Source organism: Schistocerca piceifrons, chromosome 2 (genome assembly GCF_021461385.2).
Source record: "Schistocerca piceifrons isolate TAMUIC-IGC-003096 chromosome 2, iqSchPice1.1, whole genome shotgun sequence".
Lineage (NCBI taxonomy): Eukaryota > Metazoa > Arthropoda > Insecta > Orthoptera > Acrididae > Schistocerca > Schistocerca piceifrons.
Window position 1 is genome coordinate 611,721,695 of NC_060139.1, and position 27,255 is coordinate 611,748,949.

General features: G+C 44.1%; 1 protein-coding gene across 3 annotated transcripts in view; it reads left to right on the plus strand.

The window, feature by feature from the left end:
- LOC124773042 (patronin) overlaps positions 1–27,255 on the plus strand; it is a 399,845-nt gene that overhangs the window by 163,984 nt on the left and 208,606 nt on the right. For all 3 annotated transcript variants that reach the window (XM_047249368.1, XM_047249369.1, XM_047249370.1), the window contains exons 3-4: positions 20,900–21,115; positions 25,405–25,629. In XM_047249368.1, coding sequence (XP_047105324.1) covers positions 20,900–21,115; positions 25,405–25,629 — 441 coding nt within the window. The remainder of the gene's footprint in view (positions 1–20,899; positions 21,116–25,404; positions 25,630–27,255) is intronic.

Sequence of the window (27,255 nt, forward strand, 5' to 3'; positions counted from 1 at the left end):
TTTAGGAGTAGCACTTGGTTGTTAAGTGGGCGCTATCTTCGTCTTTAATGCCTTGTCTATGATGGATTGGTGGTGCAACGGCTGTGGGAGGGCATGCTCCCTTTGTATACAGAGCCCTGGGGGTTACCCACATGTTGTTGTTGTTGTGGTCTTCAGTCCTGAGACTGGTTTGATGCAGCTCTCCATGCTACTCTATCCTGTGCAAGTTTCGTCATCTCCCAGTACCTACTGCAGCCTACATCCTTCTGAATCTGCTTAGTGTATTCATCTCTTGGTCTCCCTCCACGATTTTTACCCTCCACACTGCCCTCCAGTACCAAATTGGTGATCCCTTGATGCCTCAGAACATGTCCTACCAACCGATCCCTTCTTCTAGTCAAGTTGTGCCACAAACTCCTCTTCTCCCCAATTCTGTTCAATACCTCCTCATTAGTTATGTGATCTGCCCATCTAAACTTCAGCATTCTTCTGTAGCACCACATTTTGTAAGCTTCTATTCTCTTCTTGTCGAAACTATTTATCGTCCATGTTTCACTTCCATACATGGCTACATTCCATACAAATACTTTCAGAAATGACTTCCGAACACTTAAATCAATACTCGATGTTAACAAATTTCTCTTCTTCAGAAACACTTTCCTTGCCATTGCCAGTCTACATTTTATATCCTCTCTACTTCGACCATCATCAGTTATTTTGCTTCCCAAATAGCAAAACTCCTTTACTACTTTGTGTCTCATTTCCTAATCTAATTCACTCAGCATCACCCGACTTAATTCGACTACATTCCATTATCCACGTTTTGCTTTTGTTGATGTTCATCTTATATCCTCCTTTCAAGACACTGTCCATTCCGTTCAACTGCTCTTCCAAGTCCTTTGCTGTCTCTGACAGAATTACAATGTCATCGGCGAACCTCAAAGTTTTTATTTCTTCTCCATGGATTTTAATACCTACTCCGAATTTTTCTTTTGTTTCCTTTACTGCTTGCTCAATATACAGATTGAATATCATCGGGGAGAGGCTACAACCCTGTCTCACTCCCTTCCCAACCACTGCTTCCCTTTCATGCCCCTCGACTCTTATAACTGCCAAGTGGTTTCTGTACAAATTGTAAATAGCCTTTCGCTCCCTGTATTTTACCCCTGCCACATTCATAAATTGAAAGAGAGTATTCCAGTCAACATTATCACACGCTTTCTCTAAGTCTACAAATGCTAGAAATGTAGGTTTGCCTTTCCTTAATCTAGCTTCTAAGATAAGTCGTAGGGTCAGTATTGCATCACGTGTTCCAACATTTCTACGGAATCCAAACTGATCTTCCCCGAGGCCAGCTTCTACCAGTTTTTCCATTTGTCTGTAAAGAATTCGCGTTAGTATTTTGCAGCTGTGACTTATTAAACTGACAGTTCGGTAATTTTCACATCTGTCAACACCTGCTTTCTTTGGGATTGGAATTACTACATTCTTCTTGAAGTCTGAGGGAATTTCGCTTGTCTCATACATCTTACTCACCAGATGGTAGAGTTTTGTTAGGCCTGGCTCCCCCAAGGCTGTCAGTAGTTCTAATGGAATGTTGTCTACTCCCGGGCCTTGTTTCGACTTAGGTCTTTCAGTGCCCTGTCAAACTCTTCACACAGCATCATATCTCCCATTTCATCTTCATCTACCTCCTCTTCCATTTCCATAATATTGTCTTCAAGAACATCGCCCCTATATAGACCCTCTATATACTCCTTCCACCTTTCTGCTTTCCCTTCTTTGCTTAGTACTGGGTTTCCATCTGAGCTCTTGATATTCATGCAAGTGGTTCTCTTTTCTCCAAAGATCTCTTTAATTTTCCTGTAGGCAGTATCTATCTTACCCCTCTTGAGATAAGCCTCTACATCCTTACATTTGTCCTCTAGCCATCCCTGCTTAGCCGTTTTGCACTTCCTGTCGATCCCATTTTTGAGACGTTTGTATTCCTTTTTGCCTGCTTCACTTACTGCATTTTTGTATTTTCTCCTTTCATCAAGTAAATTCCATATCTCTTCTGTTACCCAAGGATTTCTTTTTACCTACTTGATCCTCTGCTGCCTTCACTATTTCATTCCTCAAAGCTACCCATTCTTCTTCTTCTGTATTTCTTTCCCCCATTCCTGTCAATTGTTCCCTTATGCTCTCCCTGAAACTCTGTACAACCTCTGGTTCTTTCAGTTTATCCGGGTCCCATCTCCTTAAATTCCTACCTTTTTGCAGTTTCTTCAGTTTTAATCTACAGTTCATAACAAATAAATTGTGGTCAGAGTCCACATCTGCCCCTGGAAATGTCTTACAATTTAAAATCTGGTTCCTAAATCTCTTGTCTTACCATTATATAATCTATCTGAAACCTTTTAGAATCTCCAGGGTTCTTCTATGTATATAACCTTCTTTCATGATTCTTGAACCAAGTGTTAGCTATGATTAAGTTATGCTCTGTGCAAAATTCTACCAGGCGGATTCCTCTTTCATTCCTTAGCCCCAATCCATGTGGCCTTAACTGTTCATCTCCTCTTGTTTTGTTATTGATGGTCCAACTGATGTCCATTACATTTCTAGCCTTTTCCTTGTCACTGTTCTGGCTCTCTTGACTAGAAGGCATTCTTTACTTTGATGGTGTCTTAACCCGTGAATCAGGTTGGTGGGGTCGGCTGCAGGATGAGTTTCCTTCGCTTCAGCTGAGCCATGGGGGATCACTTGTCTGTGCTAACCTATTTTCCGATCCATCCATATTCCTTTACAATTGTGTAATTTTTTTTTCAGTTGTGGTGTCAGTATTTTCTTCAGTGCCCCACTTTTACGACTCCTACATACTTTCCTCATCTGAGCTCATTCCTTGTGGACACTACTACCTATGGATGAATTAGCCCTTGACCAAGGGACTGGTGATCACACTGTTTGTTCTCTTACCTCAACCAACCATCCAGTTTATGTAGTGGAATCTCATTTCTTCATTTTTCCATTATCACTCTTCCTCCATATAATTTCAGGTTGGATGTACTTGATTCATTGTTGATTTAATGTTTTTCTGCTTTTCTTCTTCCTTATACTTGCTTTCGACATTGAAAAATTCTTGCTGGAAAGAAATGTAATATGACAAGTTTTACCTTTCTTGAATAATTATTCAGATACTTCCCATATATATTATGTACAGTGGGGTGACTTAAGTCATGGTATACCTTCTAATATCATGTTGGACCTCCTGTCCCATGGCGTAGTGCAGCAACCCAACGTGGCGTGGACTCAACATGTCATTGGAAGTCCCCTGCAGAAAATCTGAGCCATATTGCCTCAATAGCCATCGATAATTGCGAAAGAATTGCTGGTGCAGGATTTTGTGAACAAGCCGTCTTCTTGATTATATCCCTTAAATGTTCGATGGGATTCATGTCAGAGGGGTCTGTGGGGCCAAACCATAAGCTCGAACTGTCCAGAATGTTCTTCAAACTGATTGTGAACAGTTGTGGCCCAGTGACATTGTACATCGTCATCCCTAAAATTCCATCATTGTTTGGAACATAAAGTTCATGAATGGCTACAAATGGTCTCAAAGTAGCCAGCCAATCTTAACCATCTCCAGTCAATGATCAGTTCAGTTGGACAAGAGGACCGTGTCCATTCTATGTGAACAAAGCTCGCACTGTTATGGAGCCACCACCAGCTTGCACAGCGCTTTGTCAACAACTTGGGTCCATGCCTTCATGGCATCTGCGTTACACTCAAACCCTACCATCAGCTCCTATCAGCTGAAATTGAGACTGATCTCCCCAGCTTAGGATTTTCCAGTTGTGCAGGGTCCTACCGATTATGGTTAGTCCAGGAGTGGAGCTGTAGGCAATGTCGTACTGTTAGCAAAGGCACTTGTGTTGATCATCTGCTGCCATAGCCCATTAACAGTAAGAGTAACTGCACTGTGCTAATGGGTACATTCGCTGTACTTTGCACATAGATTTCTGCGGTTTTTTCACCCAGTGTTGCTTGTCTGTTAGCCCTTTCAACTGTACACAAATGCAGCTGTTCTCTGTTGTTAACCTTTTGTGGGTACGTGTGTGGCGCGCTCGGGGCCCCGAGCTATTGCAATCTTCTTCCTTCTTTCAGATGCCCTCTCCTTTCCCTCTTGGTGGACTTCTTTATATCGATCTGGCTATCCTCCCAGCTTTGTTTTGGTATGTGCTATTGTTTAGTTTGCTGTTTCCATCTCCTTTTCGGCATTCTTGGTCCCCTTGGGGATTGACCTCCATGTCCAACATTTTCCCAACCTAGTTTCCATGGTGCAGGCTCCTGTCCCCCTCCCCTCCCTTTTCCCATTGCACACTGGTCCCCTTCCTGCTAAGTCACCAGCACGGTAGCCAGTCCGTGTGGTGGGGCTGTTAAGTACCCACTTGGCTGAGCCCCCTGACAACAACACTGTTAGTACCTGAGCTGTTAACATCTCGTGTATGGCAAGGAGTTGATGCTCATCACTTTTGGGCATCAGAACTCCCAGCAATGGCCGCCGTGCCAGACAGCCCTTGCTGTGGCTGGGTGCGCCCATGGGGCCAGCCCCTGGTAGTAGTGGGTGGTACCAAGGCGGACAAAAGCTTCAACAACCTGGTCATTCTATGGCCGTTTCTAAGAGTGATGGAAGACATGACACTCCTTCTTCTGATCATTCGGCCTTTTACTCCCTGGCCACCCCCTGGGAAGAGGTTCAAACTCGCCAGCTTGTGTTGCAACCTTTCCCTCAGTTCCTGGTTCGTACCAGGACAGATGGTGAGAGTTTTGCCATGACCAATCATTTGTTTCTCGTGGAGACGATTGAAGATAAGTATGGGGAAGTGGAATCTATGAGTAAAATGTGGTCCAGTTCGTTGCTCAGAAAGACATCATCTGCTGCCCAATCTGAAGCCCTGCATGATTGTGACATCCCAGTCTCTGTCGCACCCCAACAATCTTTGAACTTGGTATAGGGCATCATTTTCCACCAGAATATTTTTCTCCAAACTGACGAGGAGCTCCATGCAAACCTTGAGTGACGAGGAGTTCGATTTATCTGCCGTGTGCAGTGAGGCCCTAAAAACAGTCACATTTATCCTGGCATTCGAGGGGGATACACTCCCAGAGAAGGTAAAGGTGATGGTGTATCGATGTGATGTAAAACCTTACATTCCACCACCAATGAGATGCTTTAAATGCTTACAGTTTGTACACATCTTCTCACTGCACCAATGATCGCCTCTGCGGTGACTGTGGGTGCCCCCTCCATGAGGGGAGTGCCTGTGCTCCCCCACCAGTGTGCATAAACTGTAATGCGCAGCGTCCTCCATGCTCACCAGCAAGTGCCCGGTGTATGTGAAGGAATGACAGATTCAAGAATACAAGACCTTAGATCGACTTACCTACACCGAGGCTTGTTGAAAGTATGACCGGCTCCATCCCGTGCCTATAACTTCTACTTTTGCTTCAGTTACATCCATTACCCCTCCTACTCCCTCCTCTTTCCAGCCCCGCCCCATTCGCCCCACACCTTCCCCCTCACTCTCTCTCTCTCTCTCCCCCACACCCCTTCCCCCTCCCCATCAGCACCCATAACCACCTCTTCGGGTGCTGCTCCCCCTCCCCCACTGGATAAGTGCACCCCTTCTTCGGTAGCCTCTGGTACTGGATCTCCGCCGGCCGAAGTGGCCGTGCGGTTAAAGGCTCTGTAGTCTGGAACCGCAAGACTGCTACGGTCGCAGGTTCGAATCCTGCCTCGGGCACGGATGTTTGTGATGTCCTTAGGTTAGTTAGGTTTATCTAGTTCTAAGTTCTAGGGGACTAATGACCTCAGCAGTTGAGTCCCATAGTGCTCAGAGCCATTTGAACTGGATCTCCCTCCTAGGACTCCTCTTCCCAGCACTCCCCTGAAAGGCGATCTGCTGCTCCACATCGGCAGCGCGAACCGCGGCTGGTGGGTGCCAAGATTGGCATGTGTAATTCCGTGCCTGACCATGCTGCCGTCTGCCCTTCTCTTCATTCACAAGAGAAGAAGCAGAAACACAAGAACAAGGGTAAGGCCCCTCAGGTACCCCCTGAGGTGTGCTGCCTTCCCCTCCTCCAGCCAGTGAACTAATAGAAGCTGACCCCACCTATATGGGATTACCCCATCCTTATCGGTGACGGATGGCGACTCGGCAGCGTGACCGGCTCCGGTCCGTTCGCTTCCCATTTGGACTCCAGCTTAGAAATCCTCCAGTGGAATTGTAATGGATATTTGCGTCACCTTCAGTAGTTGCAGCCCCCTTCTTTCCTCCTACTCTGCTGCGTGCATTGCTCTCTAGGAGACCCATTTTGTCAATTCTTACTCACCCACCCTTCGTGAGATCCACACTTAGTTGGAACCGAATTGTCCTCTTGCCGGCTTCTGGTGGTGTTTGCACTTTGGTCCGCAAGGACATTGTTAGTAAATGGGTTCCCCTCCATACCACTCTGGAAGCAATTGCTGCCAGGGTCCATCTGGCGACTCCAGTTGCAATCTGCAATCTCTTCCTCCCGCCTGACAGGCTGCCCACATCCCTTGCCCTAACCACTGTTCTTCAACAACTCCCTTCTCCCTTCCTGCTGCTAGGGAACTTAAATGCCCATAACCCTCTTTGGGGTAGTCGTACAACTACTGCCCTGGGTAGGACAGTTGAAGCTGTTCTACTAAACACCGGCCCTCCCACACACTTTAGTGTGGCACACGGCACTTTCTCTACTATTGACCTCTCCATCTGCAGCCCCGGCCTTCTTCCCTCCAGTCAGTGGGGTGTCCATGATGACTTATGTGATAGCGACCATTACCTGATTGTTTTGACCTTCCTTCAGTGTATCTCGCTCCATCACCCTCCCAGGTGGGCCTTCTGTAAAGCTGATTTGGATGCCTTCTCCTCTGCTACCATCCCCCCTGTACTACCACACTGCAGTATTTATAAGCCAACACAGACTTTGGCTGCCGCCATTCGTTCCGCCTTCCTTCTTTCTCCGGGTCGTCCACCGCCCCCCCCTCCCCCCCCCCCCCCCCATGTGGAAAGATGGTCCCTTGCTGGACTCCAGAAATTGCTGCAGCCATAAAAGACCGCCGCCGTGCACTTCAAGCGGCACCTTTCTACTGCTCTCATTCTGGTCTTTAAATGACTCTGCATCCAGGCACACTACCTAATCAGATTTCAGAAACGGATTTGCTGAGGATGATACGTGGCTGCCATAGAACAGCACATCCCCTTTACACAAGTCTGGGCGAAACTCGGGCGAATTTTTGGCCATTGTCCTCCCACCAGTGTTTTAGGAATTTCTGTGCATGGTGTTGTCTTTAACCATCCGGACTCTGTCGCAGAGCATTTCACTCAACACTTTGCCCAAACCTCTGCATCGACTCAGTATCCACCCACGTACCCCTTCCTGAAAGAGCGCTCGGAATGACTGCCTTTGTCTTTCGTTTCTTGCTGCTTGGAGCCTTATAACGCTGCATTTAGCGAGTGGAAATTCGCCAGTGCCCTCGCCCTTTGACCCCGACATGGCTCCTGGACCATATCAGATACATAACCAAATGCTTCAACACTTATTGGTGGCTGGCCACTCTCGTATACTGACCTTTTTCAACCATTTGTGTAGTGAGGGGGTATTTCCTACCCAGTGGCAGGAAAGAATTGTTATTCTGGTGTTGAAGTCTGGGAAGCTTCAGTTGGATAGCTACCATCCAATTAGCCTTACCGACACCCTCTGTAAGCTCCTTGAAGACCTGGTGAGTTGGTGGCTGTTTTGGACCTGTGAATCCCGCAACCTTTCGTCATCAACTCAAGGTGGTTTTCACTGTGGCCACTCTATGGTGGAAAACTTGGTTGACCTGGAGCCTGCTATCCGGTCAGCTTTTGCCCATCGGCAACACCTCCTTGCAGTCTTCTTTGATCTGCATAAAGCCTACCACACCACCTGGTGCTACCACATCCTTACCACCTTTCACGAATGTGGCCTTCATGGAACTCTTCCCGTTTTTATCCGTAATTTTCTTTCTTGTCGCTCTTTCCGGGTCCATGTTGGTTCCTCCTACAGCACCTCCCATCGGCAAGAAAATGCAGTTCCACAGGGTTCTGTGCTGAGCATCCTTCTCTTTCTCATAGCCGTTAATGGACTGGTGGTGGCTGCTGGGCCGACAGTGTCCCCCTCTGTGTATGCTGACGATTTTTGTATCTACGTCGCTTCCTTCATCATGGGTGCTGCAGAAAGCCTTCTTTAGTGGGCAATCTACTGCGCGCAATCTTGGGCTCTCTCCCATGGCTTTCAGTTTTCGGTGGCCAAGTCTTGTATCATGCATTTCTACTGTCGCTGTACAGTCCATCCCCATCCGGTCCTGTTCCTCAATGGCCAGTCCCTCGAGGTGGTGGACACCCATCTCTTCTTGGGTCTGGTCTTCGATGCTCAGTTGATATGGCTCCCTCATCTTCGCCAGCTGAAGAGGATGTGCTGATTACATCTCAATGTTCTTAGATGTCTGTGGAAGACCACCTGGGGTGCAGACCGCTCCATTCTACTGCGATTGTATAAAGGGTTGGTCCAGTCTCGTTTCGACTACAGGAGTCCTGTCTATGGTTCTGTGTCACTTTCGACATTGCAGATACTAGACCCCATCCATCATTGTGGGGTATGACTTGTGACTGATGCCTTCCAGACTAGCTCTGTGATTAGCCTTCTCACAGAGGCGGGGATTCCAACGCTGCAAGTTTTGTGCCAACAACAGTTGATATCTTACATGCTCTGCATTCACTGCACCCTAAAGTACCCTAATTATGGTCTCCTTTATCCAGACACTGAGATCAACCTCCCACGGCAGCGGCCACGATGTGGTCTTACCATGGCTGCCCGCATTCAGTCGCTCTTTTCTGAGCTCCAGCACTTCCTTTTACCACCTCTTTTCTCCGCTCACACACGTACCCCTATGTGGTGTGTCTCTTGGCCACAGCTCTGTCTTGATCTCTCCATCAATTCAAAGGATTCCGTCCCTCTGGAGGCCATCAATTCTACTGTCTCCTCAGTTCATTCCAGGGTTCAGAAGTGATTTATACTGATGGCTCCATGGTTGCTGGCCACACTGGTTATGCTTGTACCTATGCGAGACACACGGAACTTAATTCCTTGCCAGATGACAGTAGTTTTTTTACTGTGGAATTGGTAGCCATCTTGCGTGCACTGGACCATGTCTGCTTCTGCTCAGGACTGTCCTTCACTATCTGTAGTGACTCCTTGAGAAGTTTGTAAGCTATCGGTCAGTGCTTCCCTCGCCACCCATTGGTCATAGCTATCCAGGACTTCCTTTCTCTCCTTGATAAATGTGGATGCTTCATTTGGACCCGGGTGCCCGGGCCACGTTGGGATCCCCGGCAATGAACTTGCTAATCTACTGGCTAAAGTAGCTACTAACAGGCCATCTCTTGCTATTGGCATTCCGGAAATAGACATTCGCTCAGCATTAAGTCATGAGGATTTGGGACTTTGGAATGCAGATTGGCTCACTCTTTCTTTGCCGAACAAGCTCAGGGTGATAAAGGATTCTACAACTATGTGGCAGTCCTTCTTATGGGCGTCTCTTAAGGCCTCTGTCATCCTTTGCCGGCTCCACATCAGCCATACTTGGCTGACTCATGATTATCTCATCCATCATGAGGACCCCCCCCCCCCCCCCTCTGTCATTGTGGGTCAGTGTTGACTGTGGGTCAGTGTTGACTGTGGTTCACCTCTTACAGGACTGTCCCAACTTAACTGCTTTTAGCTTTCGTGACTCGCTACCCATGGTGTTAGCTGACAATGCCTCAGCGGCTGATTCAGTTTTACGATTTCTTCGTGATGGGGGTTTTTATCGCTTTATTTAAGGGTGGGACCTTCAACCTTATCAGTGGGTGGAGGGGATTGCAGGCTGTCTTGCTCCCCCCTGAGCCCCAATTGGACTGTCGTCGACTAGGCTTGGTGGTTCACTCCCGCCCTCTGCCTTCCCACTCCTTTTGTTATGAGGTCTGTTTTATCTTGAGTGTCTATCTTGTCTACCTGTGCTTCTTCCTTCATGCCCCTGCCATTACTCACTTTCTTTCCCTCCTCTCTTCTTTCACCTCCTTCCTTCCTTCTCTGTCAATAGTTTGTAATTTTGTGGTCATTGTAGTTTCCTCTTATAGTGTGAGGTTTTATCGGTTTTAGTTATTCCAAGGCCGGAGGGACTGATGACCGCATAGTTTGGTCCCTTCTCCAATCCAAACAACCAACCGATCCTTTGTTTTCAACACTCCTTTTGAGTTTTTCTGAGGGTCACATAATATCGTTGTGCATTGGTGGTCTCTGAGGCAGAAATTCGAGAAAAAGATGACGCCTTTCCTGTCCCAAAATATTGAGGCCATGATTATTTTATGGGAAATTGTAATTTTGAATTTTTTGGAGGTTGGAAATTGGTGTGATGCCATTGTGGTTACTGGGCTACTGTTATTTTGTTTCAGGTGTATAATGAGCCACCTACATTTCATCTCCACAAGCTCAGAAAATCCTCACCTTCCAGTTCAAGTGACTCAAGAAACTTGTGGGCGCTATTTACCCGATTTTTCGTGTTCTGCCCTGTCAGCTGTTTTGGGACCAATTTTGTGCACAGTTTCTGATATCCCAGTGTCTTGTATGAGAGTATTCTGAAGAGTTGTGGAAACTTCAAAGAAATTTCATCCACTGTGAAATGGCAGTCTTCATGAACAGTTTCCTCAGTTTATAATTTAATTTTATTTATTTACTATTAGTTTGTTTTGCCTCCACCACTAAACCTGTTAAACACATTCATTCTGTTCATAACACCTTTGTCATAAACGTTTTTTTTTTTTTTCTCCATTGAAAAATTTTGGTAGGTGAGTAGGAAACAAATCACAGCATGTGACTTGCACCTGGTGAAGTTCCTTACCGACTTCTTCTTTTACGTAATTGGACACTACAACAGTTTATGTATTACCATGTTCCTGTGATACTTGTACTGGTCAGGAGATCCCCCATTACCAAACAGTATTGCCAACCCTCAAAAAACAAAAAACCACACCCTGTTATGGTCACAGTATACTGTTTCTGAAAATGCTTCATACCAAGGGATACATATCACTCTTCCAGAGTAATATGTAACACTGCCACCTCCCCCCCCCCCCCCCCCCCCACCCCCACCCCCTCCCAGTTAGAAAAATGGGCAGTAAATAAAGCTATTTTGCTTGATTCATATGTTAAAATTTCTGTAAGTTAGCAAAGCCTTTTATTATCAATAAACACCTTGTATAAAGTTCTCTATGAACTGCTGTATTATGAAATTAATAATTTTTGTACTGCGATTCTAGTACTATGCTTCTCATACTTCCTTACTGGATGTTTCCTTGTGATTCACAGAAGAATATTAATCGTGTCTCAACTGAAAGGAATGTTCTTTTATCTTTGCACACAATATTTTCTCAGCATGATGAACATTTAACCTTAATGCCCCATACAGCATATTTATTTAGTGTAAGGTGCCGGATTATTCATCTAGTTCTGCTTCGTCGTCATAATATTTGCCTCTTAATCCCACTGCAGTGAAATTATAATACTGTTCTCACAAGACATAATCTCAAGAAAGACTTTTTAAAAATGGCATTCAGTTTTCATGAAAACACCTTACATTTTCCTACCGCTTGTGTGATTCTTTTCTTCTAAAATTCAGTCATTTCAACCCCACAAACTATTACTTTTCCCACCTACAATAATTTCCTATTTCATTATACTTTACAAGCTCCTTCAATTCATACAAGTTTTCTTCTGTACAACATTGGAGTAACTCTCAAAGTACATTTTTTCCTATTGAGCCATAGTTTTTTTCACAGAGCTGGAGTTCCTATGAATATATTATTCCTCCCTTGCATCAACAAAAGTGTTGGTACTCCTACTTACGTACATGTACTCTATTTCCCACTATACCACATGTGTTAGAGCAGAGCATCCTGTTTAAAAATTATACCTCTCTTCTATATCCATTGCCTGACAGGCACACAGAAGAAATATGACATCAATGTAATTTCATACACTTACACATCATCTATCGATGTAAATGTCTATAGAGTTTCAGTTCTCTGCGACAAGTAGAATGGCCACTAGAGTGCATTACTGTTAGAGTAGTAAATGGCATGAACAATATCAGATAGTGAATAATCAGTGTGAGGGACAGAGAGATGCTGCATACTTGTGAGAGACAGCATTATCAGCGCTCGACAGAGTTCGAAAGGGAGCTCATTGTGGCTCTCCATATGGCTGATATGTTGAATTCTGCTGTATCCAGATTTGTGGGGCACTTGGGTATGACAGCAGCCTGATGTTGGACTGTACGGGAACATGAGGGCAGCCATACTCATTGTCAAGGTAATGGTTTACCACGTCTTACCATCATAAGGAAGGTTTCCCGTATTGTGCATAAAGCACATCATAGTCACATCACACCTGTGTCTACTATCCAGCCATGTGATGGACTCCCTGCAACATTCTGTATCATCTCACACCATTTGTCGGAGACAAGCAGCAGCTGGACTAGGGTTTACCATCCTATGTGTAAGCTGCCATTTACACAACACAAGTGGTTGTGTTTGGAGTGGTGCATGACCAGAAAGCATGGACTGCTAATGAATGGTGTTGTATTGTGTTGAGCAGTAAGTCGCAGTTCTCCACTAACGTGGAGGATCTTTGTCGGCTGGTGTGGTGGCGACCTATGGAAAAGTCATATTCTTCCAATCTTTGGAGAGTTGCTGTGGTGCTACTTGCAGTATCGTGTGGGGAGCCATCAGGCGTGACTTCTGGATGTCTGTTGGTGATTCAGAGAACTCTGGGGCTTATCAGTACATCACGGACTTCTTACGTTATTTTGTGTTACCTCTTGCAGCAATCGTCGTGCCATTTTTCAACAGGGCAATGCTAATCCATGTCACACACATCTTTGAACTGTATGCATGTGGTAGAGGTTCTCTTGTGGCCAGCAGGATTCCCAAATCTGTCCATCCATGGGGAGGTTCCCTGGTCAGAGTGGGTGGCATCAGGACGGATGACATGCGATGAAGTGTAGTCCATCATCTCTTGCTGGTGGCGAAACACCAGCAGTCTCTAAGCATTCACAAGCTCAATTCAACAAACAGAAGTACGACACCAAATCATTCCCCTCCATGGCCACACCATGGGAGGAACGTCAGGCTAAGGATGGCAGCGGATCTTATTCACCCCGGTACTTTGTATTTTCGAGAGCTGATGGGGAATCTTTCTTGATAATGAAGCCTCAGTTTTTGTTGAGCATTTAGAGGGCTAGTTACGGAAGGTGGAGTGCTTGTCCAAAATGAGATCTGGGTCAGTCTCGATCGAAACAGCATCCTCTACCCAGGCACAGGAGTTACTCGCTTGTAACAAGCTGCGGGATGTTTCTGTTACCATCATGCCCCATAAGAGCTTAAATATGGTCCAGGGTATCATATTTCACAGGGACCTTCTTTTGCAGTCCGATGATGAGCTGCGCACCAATTTAGAGTGGTGAGGTGTACATTTTGTCCGGCGTGTCCACCGGGCTCTGAGGGATAATCAGGTTGCCACCAGTGCCTTCATCTTGGCATTTTAGGGTGATACATTGCCCGAGAAGGTCAAGGTGATGGTCTACTGCTGTGATGTAAAGCCCTATATCCCTCCCCCAATGCGGTGCTTTAAGTGCTGGAAGTTAGGCCATACGTCTTCCCACTATACTTCCAGCGTCACATGTCGAGATTGCGAATGCCCATCACATCCCAATACTCCATGTGCCCTGCCTCCCATCTGTGGCAACTGCAGAGAGCACCATTCGCCTTGCTCACCAGACTGCAGGATTCTCCAGAAAGAAAGGAAAATCATGGAATAAAAGACCCTGGACCGACTGACCTACACTGAGGCTAAGACAAAATTTGAATGCCTGCATCCTGTGCATATGACATCGTCTTATGCCGCCACTACAACAGTTCTGTCACCATCTGCTCCACCAACCCAAGTCACCTCTCAGAACCAGAAGACTACAGCTGCCCCCTTGATGGTGGGGGGGGGGGGGGGGCATTTCCCTCCCTGTTGCTCCTGCACCATCTACTTCGGGAGCAACACCGCCCCAACCATCAGGGGCACTTGTCCCCACTTCTAAGCCAGAGAAACGTAAGACTTTTTCAGCTTCTCTTGCTAGGAAGGGGTCCCTTGGGTCACTCCCTTCCCAGGTTTCTGCTAGTGGGAAAGATGACACCCGCCAGTGGCTGAAGAGCCCAAAAGCAGCTGGTCGTAGGGCTTCATGCTCATCCTCTGTCCAGGAGACTGACCCAGTGAAGTCCTCCCAGCCAGGGAAACTCTAGGAGCAGTGAGAGAAATCCAGAAAGAAAACCCCTAAGACAAAGCAAATTATGGTGACACCCACAACACCGCTACCTACAAGCTGTGCATTTGAGGAGGGGATGGAGATTTTGGCATCTGCTGTGGACCTAGATCTCACCAGACCCTCAGACACAATGGTTGTAGACAGCTCAGGCAATGAGTCAGTGGTAGCAGGTGACTGAGACGTAAACTGCCACATTGAATGTTACATGCCTTCCCAGTCTCACGATGTCATCCTCCAGTGGAACTGCGGTAGCTTCTTCCACCGCTTGGCTGAGCTACGGCAGCTGTTAAGCTTTACACCTGCTATCTGCATTGCCCTTCAGGAAACCTGGTTCCCAGAAATGCGGGCCCCTGCCCTCCGCGGCTATAAGGGATATTACAGGAACCGTAGCGACAATACTAGTGTGTCAGGTGGAATTTGTGTTTATGTACTAAACTCAGTCTGTAGTGAACCTGTGCCCCTTCAAACCCCTCTTGAAGCTGTGGCTGTCAGAATTACGATGACACAGGAAATAACTGTCTGCGATGTCTATCTTCCTCCATAAGGTGCAGTACCCCTGAATGTATTAGCTGCACTGATTGATCAACTCCCTAAACCTTTCCTACTTTTGGGAGATTTTAATGCCCATAACCCCTTCTGGGGTGGCACCATGCTTACTGGCTGAGGCAGAGATGTCGAAATTTTACTGTCTCAGTTAGACCTCTGTCTCTTAAACACTTTAACCGCCACACATTTCAATGTGCCTCATGCCTCATGGTAGTTACTCGGCCATTGATTTATCAGTTTGCAGCCCAGGACTTCTCCCATCTATCCACTGGAGAGCACATGATGATCTGTGTGGTAGTGGCCACATCCCCATCTCCCTGTCACTGCCCTGGCGTCAGGCCCACAGACGCCTGCCCAGATGGGCTTTAAAAAAGGCAGACTGGGTTACTTTCAGCTCTGCTGTCACCATTGAACCCCCCCCCCCCTCCCCTCCCTCCCCCCTCCCTCCACATGGTAACAGCGATGTGATGATTTAGCAGGTGACTACAACAATTGTATCTGCGACAGAAAAAAACTCAAGGAGCAGTGAGAGAAATCCAAAAAGAAAACCCCTAAGACAAAGCAAATTATGGTGACACCCACAACACCGCTACCTACAAGCTGTGCGTCTGAGGAGGGGATGGAGATTTGGCGTCTGCTGTGGACCTGAAGGGTGCCTGAAGCGTAAGGCAATCCCTTGGTGGTTGCCAGAGGTTGCTGAAGCAATTAAGGAGTGTCGGCGTGCTCTACAGCAACGTAAGCGGCACCCTTCCCTGGAGCACCTCATAGCCTTTAAACGGCTCCAAGCCTGCGTTCGCCAACTTATCAGACAACAGAAACAGGTGTGTTGGGAGAGATACATCTCGGCCATTGGGTGCCAAACATCTTTTTGAGTTCCAGATCCCAACAGGTGTCCCTGGTGTTATCTACTGACGCAAACACGATTGCCAAGCACTTTGTTCGAACCTCTGCATCGGAGAATTGCCCCCCAGCCTTTCGTACACTCAAACGGTGACTGGAAGGGAACGTCCTCTCATTCACTACACAGTGCAGTTAATCCTGTAATGCCCCATTTAAAGAGTAGGAGCTCCTCAGTTCCCTTGCACTTTGCCCTGACACAGCTCCTGGGCCTGATCGCATCCACAGCTAGATGATTAAACATATTTCATCTGACTACAAGCGACATCTCCTCGTCATCTTCAACTGGATCTGGTGCAATGGCGTCTTTCCATCGGAATGGCGGTAGAGCAGCATCATTCCAGTGCTCAAACCCAGTAAAAACCAGCTTGATGTGGATAGCTATCGGCCCATCAGCCTCACCAACGTTCTTTGTATGCTGCTGGAATGTATGGTATGTCGGCGGTTGGGTTGGGTTCTTGAGTCACGTGGCCTGCTGGCTCCATGTCAGGGTGGCTTCCGCCAGTGTCGCTCTACCACTGATAATATTGTGTCCATCGAGTCTGCCATCCGAACAGCCTTTTTCAGGTGCCAACATCTGGTTGCTGTCTTTTTTGACTTACGTAAAGCATACAACACGATCTGGCGACATTATATCCTTGCCACATTTTATGAGTGGGGTCTCTTGAGCCTGCTCCTGATTTTTTATCCGAAACTTCCTGTCGCTCCATACTTTCCATGTCCAAGTTCGTGCTTCCCATAGTTCCATCCATATCCAGGAGAATGGAGTCCTGCAGGGCTCTGTATTAAGTGTGTCTCTATTTTTAGTGGCCTATAACAATCTAGCAGCAGCTGTCAGGCCCTCCGTCTCACCTTCTCTGTCTGCAGACGACTTCTGCATTTCGTACTGCTGTTCCAGTACTGGTGTTGCTGACTGGCGCCTACAGGGAGCCATCCACAAGTTGCAGTTATGGGCTCTAGCCCATGGCATCCCGTTTTCAGCCGCAAATTCGTGTGTCATGCATTTCTGTCAGCGGCGTACCGCTCATCCGGAACCAGCACCTCAGTGCCCTCCATTGCCTGAGCAACACCAATTGGGGTGCAGATCGCTCTACGCTCCTGCGGCTCTACAGGTCCCTTGTCCAATCCCGAATTGACTATGAAAGTGTGGTTTATGGTTCGGCAGCGCCTTCAGCGTTGCATTTACTCGACCCTGTGCACCACTGTGGTGTTAGACTTCCGACAGGAGCTTTTAGGATGAGTCCGATGACCAGCATAGTGGTGGAGGCTGGTGTCCCTCCATTGCAGATCAGACATGTGCAACTGCTCACCAGTTACGCAGCACAGCATTCTAATTACCGTCTCTTGTTTCCGCCCGCAGCAGTCCATCTCCCGCATCGGTGGCCCAAGGCAGGGCTAATGATTGTGGTTCACGTGCGCTCCCTTCTCTCCGAACTGGAATCCTTCCCTTTACCACCTCTACTTGCGGTCCATTCACATACGCCTCCATGGTATATGCCTTGGCCGCAGGTTCGTCTGGACCTTTCATGTGGCCCTAAGGACTCCATTAACCTTGCGGCTCTCCACTGTTACTTCCTCTTGATTCTTGACGTGTTCCGGGGCTCTGAAGTGGTTTACACCGACAGCTCAATGGCTGATGGTCGCGTTTGCTTTGCCTACGTTCACGGCAGGCATATTGAACAGCATTCCTTACCCGAGAGCTGCAGTGTATTCACTGCAGAGCTGGTGGCCATTTATCATGCACTTCAGTATCTCTGTTCATGCCCTGGGGAGTCTTTTCTTTTATGTATGGACTCCTTGAACAGCCTGAAAACTATCGACCAGTGCTACCCTCGTCGTCCTTTGGTAGCGTCCATCCAGGAGTCTATCTATGCCCTGGAATGGTCCAGTCATTCAGTGGTGTTCATCTGGACCCCTGGTCACGTCGGAATCCCAGGAAACGAACTTGCTGACAGGCTGGCCAAACAGGCTACAGGGAAACCACTTTTGGAGACGGGCGTCCCCACAACTGACCTGCGTTCGTTATTACGCCGCAAGGTTTTTCAGCTTTGGGAGACTGAGTGGCAAAATCCTCAATGAGGGCATCTCGCAGGGCTTCTGTGGTTCTCTGTAGGCTCCGCATTGGCCGTCCATGAGCTACCCATGGCTACCTCCTCTGCTGTGAAGACCCACCTCAGTGTCGGTGCAGGGCCCGATTGACAGTGGCCCATATTCTTCTGCTATGTCCTCCTTTGGCTGCCCTGCTACTTCATCTTTGGTTGCTGGACTCGTTATCATTGATTGTAGCAGACAGTGCCTCATCGGCTGATTTGGTTTTACGTTTTATCTGTGAGGGTGGTTTTTACCATTTGATCTGAGTTTTAGCACCTGTCCTGTGTCCCTCTGTGTCCTCCACTCTAGTGCTTTTGGGTTGAAGGTTTTAATGTGTTGCAGGGTGGCTGGCTTTTCATTTTTATTTTCGTGGTTGGCCAGCCACTGTAATCTGCTTCCTTGTTTTACTCTCTCCTAACTGTTTCTTGCATCTCTCAGTTGTTCTCGTGTCCTCTTTTGTTCCTTTATGTGTTTGTTGCCTTTCCTTTGTTCTTGAGGTCTTTCCTTTCTTTCTGTTTTGTGTTATGTGTCTCGTCTCTCTTATTCTCATACTTGTGGCATTGTTTTATTAGGAACAAGGGATCAATGACCTCGTAGTTTGGTCCTTTTCCCCCTCTTTTAAACCAACCAACCAAATCTGTCCCTGATAGAACATGTGTGGGACCAACTAAGACGCCAACTCCCTTCCACTGCCAGTATCGAGGATGCCAGGGATCAGTTAAAACAATTATCAATCAGCTTGTCTCAGGAGAGGCTGCAACAGCTTTATGCCACCATTCTCAACCGAATCAGTGCATGTATCCAGGCTAGAGGGGGTGTAACGTCATACTGACATGGCGGCTCAAACTGATAAGTTCTTTGTAAATTAGACTCATTTTGTAACAATGTTACACATCCTGTCAAACCATTAAGTTTTATTTCGTTTCCTCCTCGCCGCACTGATGCGTCATTTTTTTGTTCCGGAAGTGTAGACGTATTACATAGACATTCTTACTCCTACTTTACACACACACACACACACACACACACACACACACACACACACACACACACGATACCATGGTTTTCATCTTATGTCCACTTCCAAAGTACCCATTTACATCACCTTAGTTACCACTAATCATCATAAAGTTACTTATTAGTTTGGCATTATGTTATTTTACCTATTTTGTAGCAACATAATTATTGTCCATTTTTAATCCGAATGCTAGCACATTGTAAATTATGTTCCCAATTACATATCTTGCCTGTTTGTCCCCTCACCAAAGTATGTAATAAAACATTATCAGTTGTCCTCATTATATAAAAAAAGTTAGTACTACATTGCTAATATAGACCTGTGAATAATCTTTGAATGGGTGGCAAAGGAAACGTTCGTGTTAGTGAATTGATAATCTCGGCTAATTCCAAAAAATTGGAAATAAATTATACCTAGGAAAACAAGAGTCTTGCCTTGAGTAAATGTGGATGTGGAAAGAGCGGATGACAAAACCAGTGTGCAAAAGAGGGAAGCAAGAAAAGAAGAAAATGATCAGGGATGTTAAGATTGTAGAAGGAAAGAAGATACCCCAAAGACAGATAATATCCCCTCCTCCCTTCTCATTACGGACACAGCCAGCTTTGCCCCCACAGGCCCTGAAAAGTAGTCTTGACACACTGCTGTTGTGGGTCAGTGTAGATTACTTATTCTTTGAGAGGTGCTCCTGAAAAGCCAAAAAATCATAATACCACATCTGAAGTACAATAATTATAAATACTTCAGTGGTAAGTTGATATAAATTCTTCTGTACACCATCAGATATTTGCATTGCTTAAATGTTCATCGCATTTGTGAATATGTGATCTGATGAATACCTAAGAAAATCTCCCAGATACATAATAAAAGAAATCATATATCAATTACAGATTGATTCAAGAATAATGAACATCTTTGCATCAGTTGTGAAAGAACGTTCTCTTCATGTCGTCCTCAAACTAGGATCATAAACAAAGTTTAAATGCATTTGGACTAGATAATAATTGCAGTAGTTTTTACTGTAGTTATAACAAGTGCTAATGTGCCCAGAGCTGGTTTGAACATTGTATTTCATTGCCCCCCTCCACCTTCCCCTTAGAGTTGTAGCATTTCTGCCGTTGCTCCTCTCAGTTTGTAGTACAAAACCTTAATAACCAAAACTTAAGTGCAGCTGAAGTAGAGTCTTTTGTGGTGGAAGTAGATGTAATTGTCTACAAAGTGAGTGCAGATACACCTAGTATTAAAAGGTATTATGAAAGCTTCCTTAGAGTGTGTAATGAGTAAAAGGAATGATAGTCAGTTGTGACCAGAGGAGTATAGAATACCTACCACGTAGGGTAAAATGCGAGACAGGGCAGTACTACTTAAGACTGTTTGTTCTCTTTCCCCACATTTTAATAGTGCTGGGACACATGCCTTCTTTTACATCTTAGAAATTTGTTTTGTTGTTATGTGCTTGCCTGTAATCCATAGTAATTATAGTTTGGTATCGTGCATTACAACATTACAGTCGTTTTGTGATTGTGTCTGTAACAAAAGAATTCTCTATTTCTTGGTACGTGTGTGGGCTGCCACTTTTGGGAGGTCACCATGCCCATGGCCCCTTACCATTGTTGTTGTTGTTGTTGTTGTTGTTGTTGTGGATTGAGTGAGTTTTGCACCTGCCTCTTTCATTTACTGGTTAAAATGAGACCTCCATATCAACTGCCCTTGTCATCTATCCCTTCAGTAGTTGCATCTCAAAACTCAATTTCTGTGACGTTAGAGAGAGAGAGAGAGAGAGAGAGAGAGAGAGAGAGAGAGAGAGAGAGAGTTCTCATTATTTGAATTAACAGTTTGCTCATTTTGAAAATGATGCACTCCTTTTTAAAATTAATATTTTTTACTTAAGCTGGTAGATTACTTCTATTAAAAAGTATCTTGTTTGATTACAGGATCAGGAACATTTGAAACCTCAAATAGTGCATTCATTAGCAAATGCAGAGTTGTACTGCCTAGGTCTTGCGAATATATACTCTGATCCAAATTACAACAATCTAAATCACTGGGCAATAATTCAAGCTCTTGCCAGGAAAGGAGTGTTTGTCAGTGAACCACCAGATGCCCAGCTGACGGAAACTGTACTCATTCAGACAACACCATTGAAATTGGTATGTCTACATTTTTCTCTGATTCATATGTTCAGTTGTTTTAATGTGTAAGTAATTATGTTTTTAAGGATATAGGTGGAAAAACTAAAATTTTTTATGACTTTATTAAATTCTATAGTCTCTCCTGATTAGATAGATATAAACATTACAGGGTTTTAAATGAAAAATGACCTACACATACCAAATTTTGAAGTTACAATCATGTATGGCGCCATGCCCCCTTTATTTCTGTTACAGAAACCAGTATTATTTCGAAAAGAACTGTGAACTTTCTGTTTCCAGTGATTATATGTATGATACATTTTATATGTTGGTAACAGTGCAGGTTTCTACTGTCTGTAAATGATAATCTTTGCTGGTATTTAATTTTTTTCGTTGAAGCAGTTTGTTCACATGTTACTGAATGTTTGTTGCCCAAGTGCTACATATACAGATGGGTCCAAAAAAATGTATCCACTGTTTGAAAGTCCATAACTGGCAGACTAATTGATGAAGTTGTCTCATCTTTGGTAGTGTAATAGTTTGTAGTTCCGGCAATCGCCACACAAGCGTTGTATTGCATTGTTTTGTTTTGTCAGATAACAGTCGCCAGATAGTCAGTGTTTTGTTCTTAGTTGCACCTAGTTACTCGAGTAAACATGGCTGGCGCAAGGCTTACATTCGATGAAAGGAAGTAAGTTTTGAAGTGGTATTTTAAGTACGAAAACATTAATGAGGTTCAACGGCAATGGCAAAATGAGTATCAAACAGAGCCACCAACACGTTTAACGATTCGTCGCATTCGAGAGAAATTTGAAGCCGTGTGTGTGTTAAAGATGTACACAAACAATGATCTGGACGACCTGTAACAGTAAAAAGTCCAGCTAACTCCCGTCGTGTGTTACAACAATTCACTCGCTCACCACAAAAGTCTGAGAGACAGTGTGCCCGTGACATTGGAGTGAGTCGCTAAAGTGTTCGGCGAATTTTGAAGACAGCAAAGTGGAAGTGCTACATCCCACGATTGCTACACCCAATGAACGAGGACGACCAAGATCGTAGACTGTACTACTGCGAGTAGTTTACTAACATGGTGCGCAACGATGAAGAGTTTGCAGAGATGATTGTGTGGTCTGATTAGGCACAGTTCAAACTCAGTGGTACAGTAAATCACCACAATTGCATCCAATGGGCAACCGAAAATCCGAACGTCCATGTAGACAAAGCCATGAATTTGCCAGGAGTAAATTTGTGGTGTGGGTTGTCTTACTGGGGCTTGATTGGGGCCATTCTTCTTTGATGGCACAGTTACCGGTGAGGTGTACCTTCAGAAGTTTCAGATACCCATTTTACCTGCCATCCGAGACTTGTATGGAGACGGAAGAGTTTACTTCCAACACGATTGTGCCCCAGCCCATTACCAAAATTGTGTTAGGGCAAATCTCGACGAAAATCTACCAAGAAGATGGATAGGCCGTAGAGGTGCTGTGGATTATCCACCACGTTCCCCAGACCTAACTCCTCTGCACTTTTACCTGCAGGGAACACTAAAGGACGTCGTTTATTGACAAAAGCCACGCATGTTGGATGAACCTCGAGAATCCATCATACATTCATGTGCAAATATCCAACTGAACACATTGCAGTCAGTAGTATGTGCTGCAGTTCGGCGGCGTCGTTTGTGTGTGGATATTAATGGTGACCATTTCGAACACCTACAGTGGTATCTTTAAGTTGGACTTTAAGCTACACTTTCACCAAAAATGAGACAATTCTGTCAATTAGTTTGCAAGTTACGGACTTTTAAACAGTGGATACATTTTTTTGGACCCCTCTGTATTTGTGGAAGTGCATATCCTTTAGTGTGCAATAAATACAAACTATGCCATGTGTCAAGAAATAAAATAAAAGGAAATTCCGTGCTAACTAGTTCACAAACAAAGCAAGCCACACTGTTGAAAGTAACCTATGTATCAGTTCTTCAGGGAAGAGACTCCCACATGGCACGCCTCCTGGTGATTCAAATTTTTGTGTTAACAATGATGCTGTTTGTAGTGGATTTGTTGTTGTTGATGTGCGCATCTTATCTTGTTTGGTAAAGGAAGTGGCAAAATGTAAACAATGTGATCGTGTAGGCTGTCTGGAAATAACTGAACAACAAAGTAGCAGGAAGCATTTAGTGTCAAAATTAGTTGTTCTTTGTAGATCCTGCAATAAATCTACCTCAAATGATTTCGAACATTGTGCATAATTCATATGATGTGAATTTTAAGTTAGTGTATGCAATGCGTGCAATAGGAAAAGGAAAAAAGACTGTTCAAATGTTTTGTGGTTTGATGGACCTTCCTCCTCCTCCTCCTCCTCCTCCTCCTCCTCCTCCTCCCAGTAGGTTCAGCAAATACATAAAAATGCTTTTAGGTGCCTTGACGGTTTTGTCTGAAACATCTATGAAGCATGCAGTAGAAGAAACTGTAAATATTAGTGGAACCCGGGACATTGCTGTTGCACTTGTTGGGACGTGGCAACGTTGTGGACATTGTTCCTTGAATGGTGTTGTAAGTGCTACTTCTCTGGAGAATGAAAAAGTTGTTGATGTTGAGTGCTTATCTAAGTACAGCCACACCTGCCATGGTAACACTGAAGGACATAGTGAACATCAGTGTTCTAAGAATTATGATGGTTACTGTGGAGGTGTGGAGTGCGATGGAGCTCTAAAATTATTTAAGAGGTCCGTGCTCGTTTATAACATTAGATATACGAAGTACCTAGGCGATGGGGACTTTAAAGCTTTCAATCAAATTAATGAGTTCAATGTTTATGGTGATACCGTGGTAACAAAACTGGAATGTTTTGGAAATGTGCAAAAGAGGATGGGTGCTAGATGGAGGCAGCTACGAAGAGAAATGAAAGGAAAGTTGCTATCTGATGGAAAACCTCTGTCTGGCCGAGGGGGATTGACAGAAACTGAAATAGGCCTCCTTTAGAGTTATTATGGACTGGCCATTAGATGAACTGCATCTCTGAATGATGTTATAGCAATGAGAAAAGCTATATGGGCCACCTACTTTCATGAGTTGTTCACAGGTGACCGCCCTTTTCAACGACTTTGCCCTAAAGGAGAAGATTCTTGGTGTGGTTACCAAAAAGCAAAAGGAAGTGGTCAAATATACCATCATAAGCATTCTCTTCCTGAGCTTGTTATGATGAAATATAACAAATTTTTTAGAGACCTTGAGTGTCCCTGTTTTGCTTAGTAAATGCCTTCATGGGGGCACTAAACATACAAATGAAAGTTTCAACCATTGCATATGAGAAAGATTACCCAAGAATGTTTTTGTAGGACTAAAAACATTAAAATTTGGTGTAATAGATGCAGTGATGTGTTTCAGTGATGGTGTGATAGGAAGGTTGGAAGTCCTGAGAAATTTAGGCATAAAATATGGCTCTAATATGGAAGATTAATTGCTTGCATGTGACAGACAACGGGTGCATGAAGCTGAAAGATTCGCTCTTCAAGTTATCAAAGAAGCAAGAAATGCTAACAGGAATGCCAAGAGGAAGCTTGGAGATGAAGAAATGTTGCCGGATGAAGACTATGCTTCAGGAATGTTCTGAGGCACAGTTTAATTGGACTCATATCTTCATTTGCAATTTTCCACAAGTTGTATTTTTCAGAATTCAAGTACAAATATTTCCTAAAGTTATAAAGCATTTCTCTCATTTTTTTTCTGTAACTTACAATAGTCCATGCTTATGTAGTAGACCTAAGCTTTATTGCAGAATCAACTAAATTATAGAAAAAATAACATTTTTATTAGGGAAAAAATATAAAAATTAAAATGTAAGACGTGATATTTTTTTATCCTGTAATATATGTAATAGTTGGAATTAAATAGGTCCAGTACCTCAGCCATCATGTCATGCATATCTGGTAAAAATTTGGTCTCCTTCAAATGTATAACATTGGATTAAATGGTACCTCAATTGGAGGAAGCATTTGGAAAAAAATTGCATCAATTTATTTGTAATGTTTTTAGTAACCCTAAGCCGGTTCAAAAATATTCAAAATACTTCTAGTTTGTTTAGAAAGTGTGCTGCATTACCTGATATAAAAATCTGTAAAACATATACAGTATAAACAGTGCCTGAAAGAAATACGTGTTGATTTTACATAATATTGAGCCAGAAAAGTACCCTGTACCCTTAAGACAATACCATCAATATTGAGTGTTAGTCCCAGACTTAGCTGAATTGAGAGCAAACAGCTATGATGCTGTCACCTTTCGCTAATAATGTAGTATTCATTTCAGAGTGCACACATGGCAGTAATAGAAGCAATGATGGTACTTTATGCGAAAGAAGTGGTTACACCAGACCGTGTCATAGCAGCAATCCAACGATTTAGCCATGACAGGGATGCTGGTGAAATGAAGCTTCCTTCAGACCATGAAGAGGGCTTGATTCTATGGATGCGCCATGCTACTCTAGCCCTGCAACGTCGGATTCATCAAGATCTTGAACATGGTATTGCAGAGGTAATACTTAATAATTTTGAACTTAAAGAGAGTAATATTAATGAGTCTTACCTTTACATGAATTGGTATCCAATGCACAATTAGTATTCACCAATATTACAAGTCCTTAGTTGAGAAATACATGGTATCACAATAGAATAAAATCACCTGTTGATATGGTATGAAAATTTCTGGCAGAATGTAAAAAATTTAGGAGTAAAGATAGTAATTCAGCAAAGAGTTGAAGCAGTGAGTCATTGACAAGAATACAAACAAGACTGAAAACTTCACTAGTTTTGAGACAAATCCCTTTCGAGCTAGATTACACACACACATATACACACATTCGCGTGCATGTGTGTGGTTGCTCTCCTTGCTCTTGCTTGTGATCTCTCTCTCTCTCTCTCTCTCTCTCTCTCTCTCACACACACACACACACACACACACACACACACACACACACACACACACACAACCTCTACCTACCTACCTACCTACAACATGCTGCCTGAATACACAATTGGGCATAAGCTGATGTGGGGCAGTATAGATTCATGAATAATATTTATATTCTTCCTTCTGTTTTGTTTTTATACATCCATATTTCAGTAGAAGATTATGTGGTGGTATGTATGTACAGACAGTAAGAAATATTTCCTCTCACAATATATGGGGTACCACAGACTTTATTCTGGCCAAAGTTCTCCCTCCTACTCTTTAAATTTGGTACTTGTCATCCCTTAATTGTGTTAGCTTCTCTTCTTCTATGATCATTAGCACCCTTGTCCTCTGCACCACATAATGGGGTGTATTCATCTTCAATGTAGTCATTGTACAATGTGGTTACAATGTGTTACATTACTCCTTTCCCTGAGCAGTTTGCTTGGCTATGGCTTCCAGTAGCCATCACAATACCCTCAAGGATAATCTCGATTTGTTGGTATCACACATCATCGTCTATCTTCTTGGTATAATGACATATGTATTGTTGTAGTGTCTGACATCTACTAACTCTTTGTGCAACTTCATCATTGTTGTTGAAACAAAATGGTCCACTATTGATCTTCATCCTGGAGTAGTAACAGAAACGGAACAAATAGCATGCTGACTGTGTCCTTAGTATTTGCTGTCGAAAAATACATTTGATAAAAATCACTAATCCCAGATTGTCTCATAATGTATTGTTCTAAGCGTTTTGGTTTTAAGCTGGTATTAAGTGTGATGAATTTCACTTAACTTTATGAATATCCATGTTTCTTAAATGCAATCTTATGATAAGATCACAACAGTTAAATGTTTCCTTAAAGTATAGAACTGAATATAATTGAGCTCTTTATTAATGACTGTTGAACAAACTGTGATTAATAACAGACAAATATAGCATATTTACAGTTAAAATGCATCTTGTTACAATTGACCAACATGTTACCCATTGCTGAATAGTATGTTTTAGTTGTTGTGGTAAAAAGTTCGTGCATTTTTAAAAAGGAGATATTGTTCTGAAAACAAGTTATTAATTCAGTACAGATGTTTACCTGTAGGGCCGGATTTTAATTTTCACTGCCTTTTGCTGGCATGTAGAGTAATATTTTTGTTGTACTCATCAAACTGATTTTTATCTATGTTTAAGTATATTTTGTTGAGTTT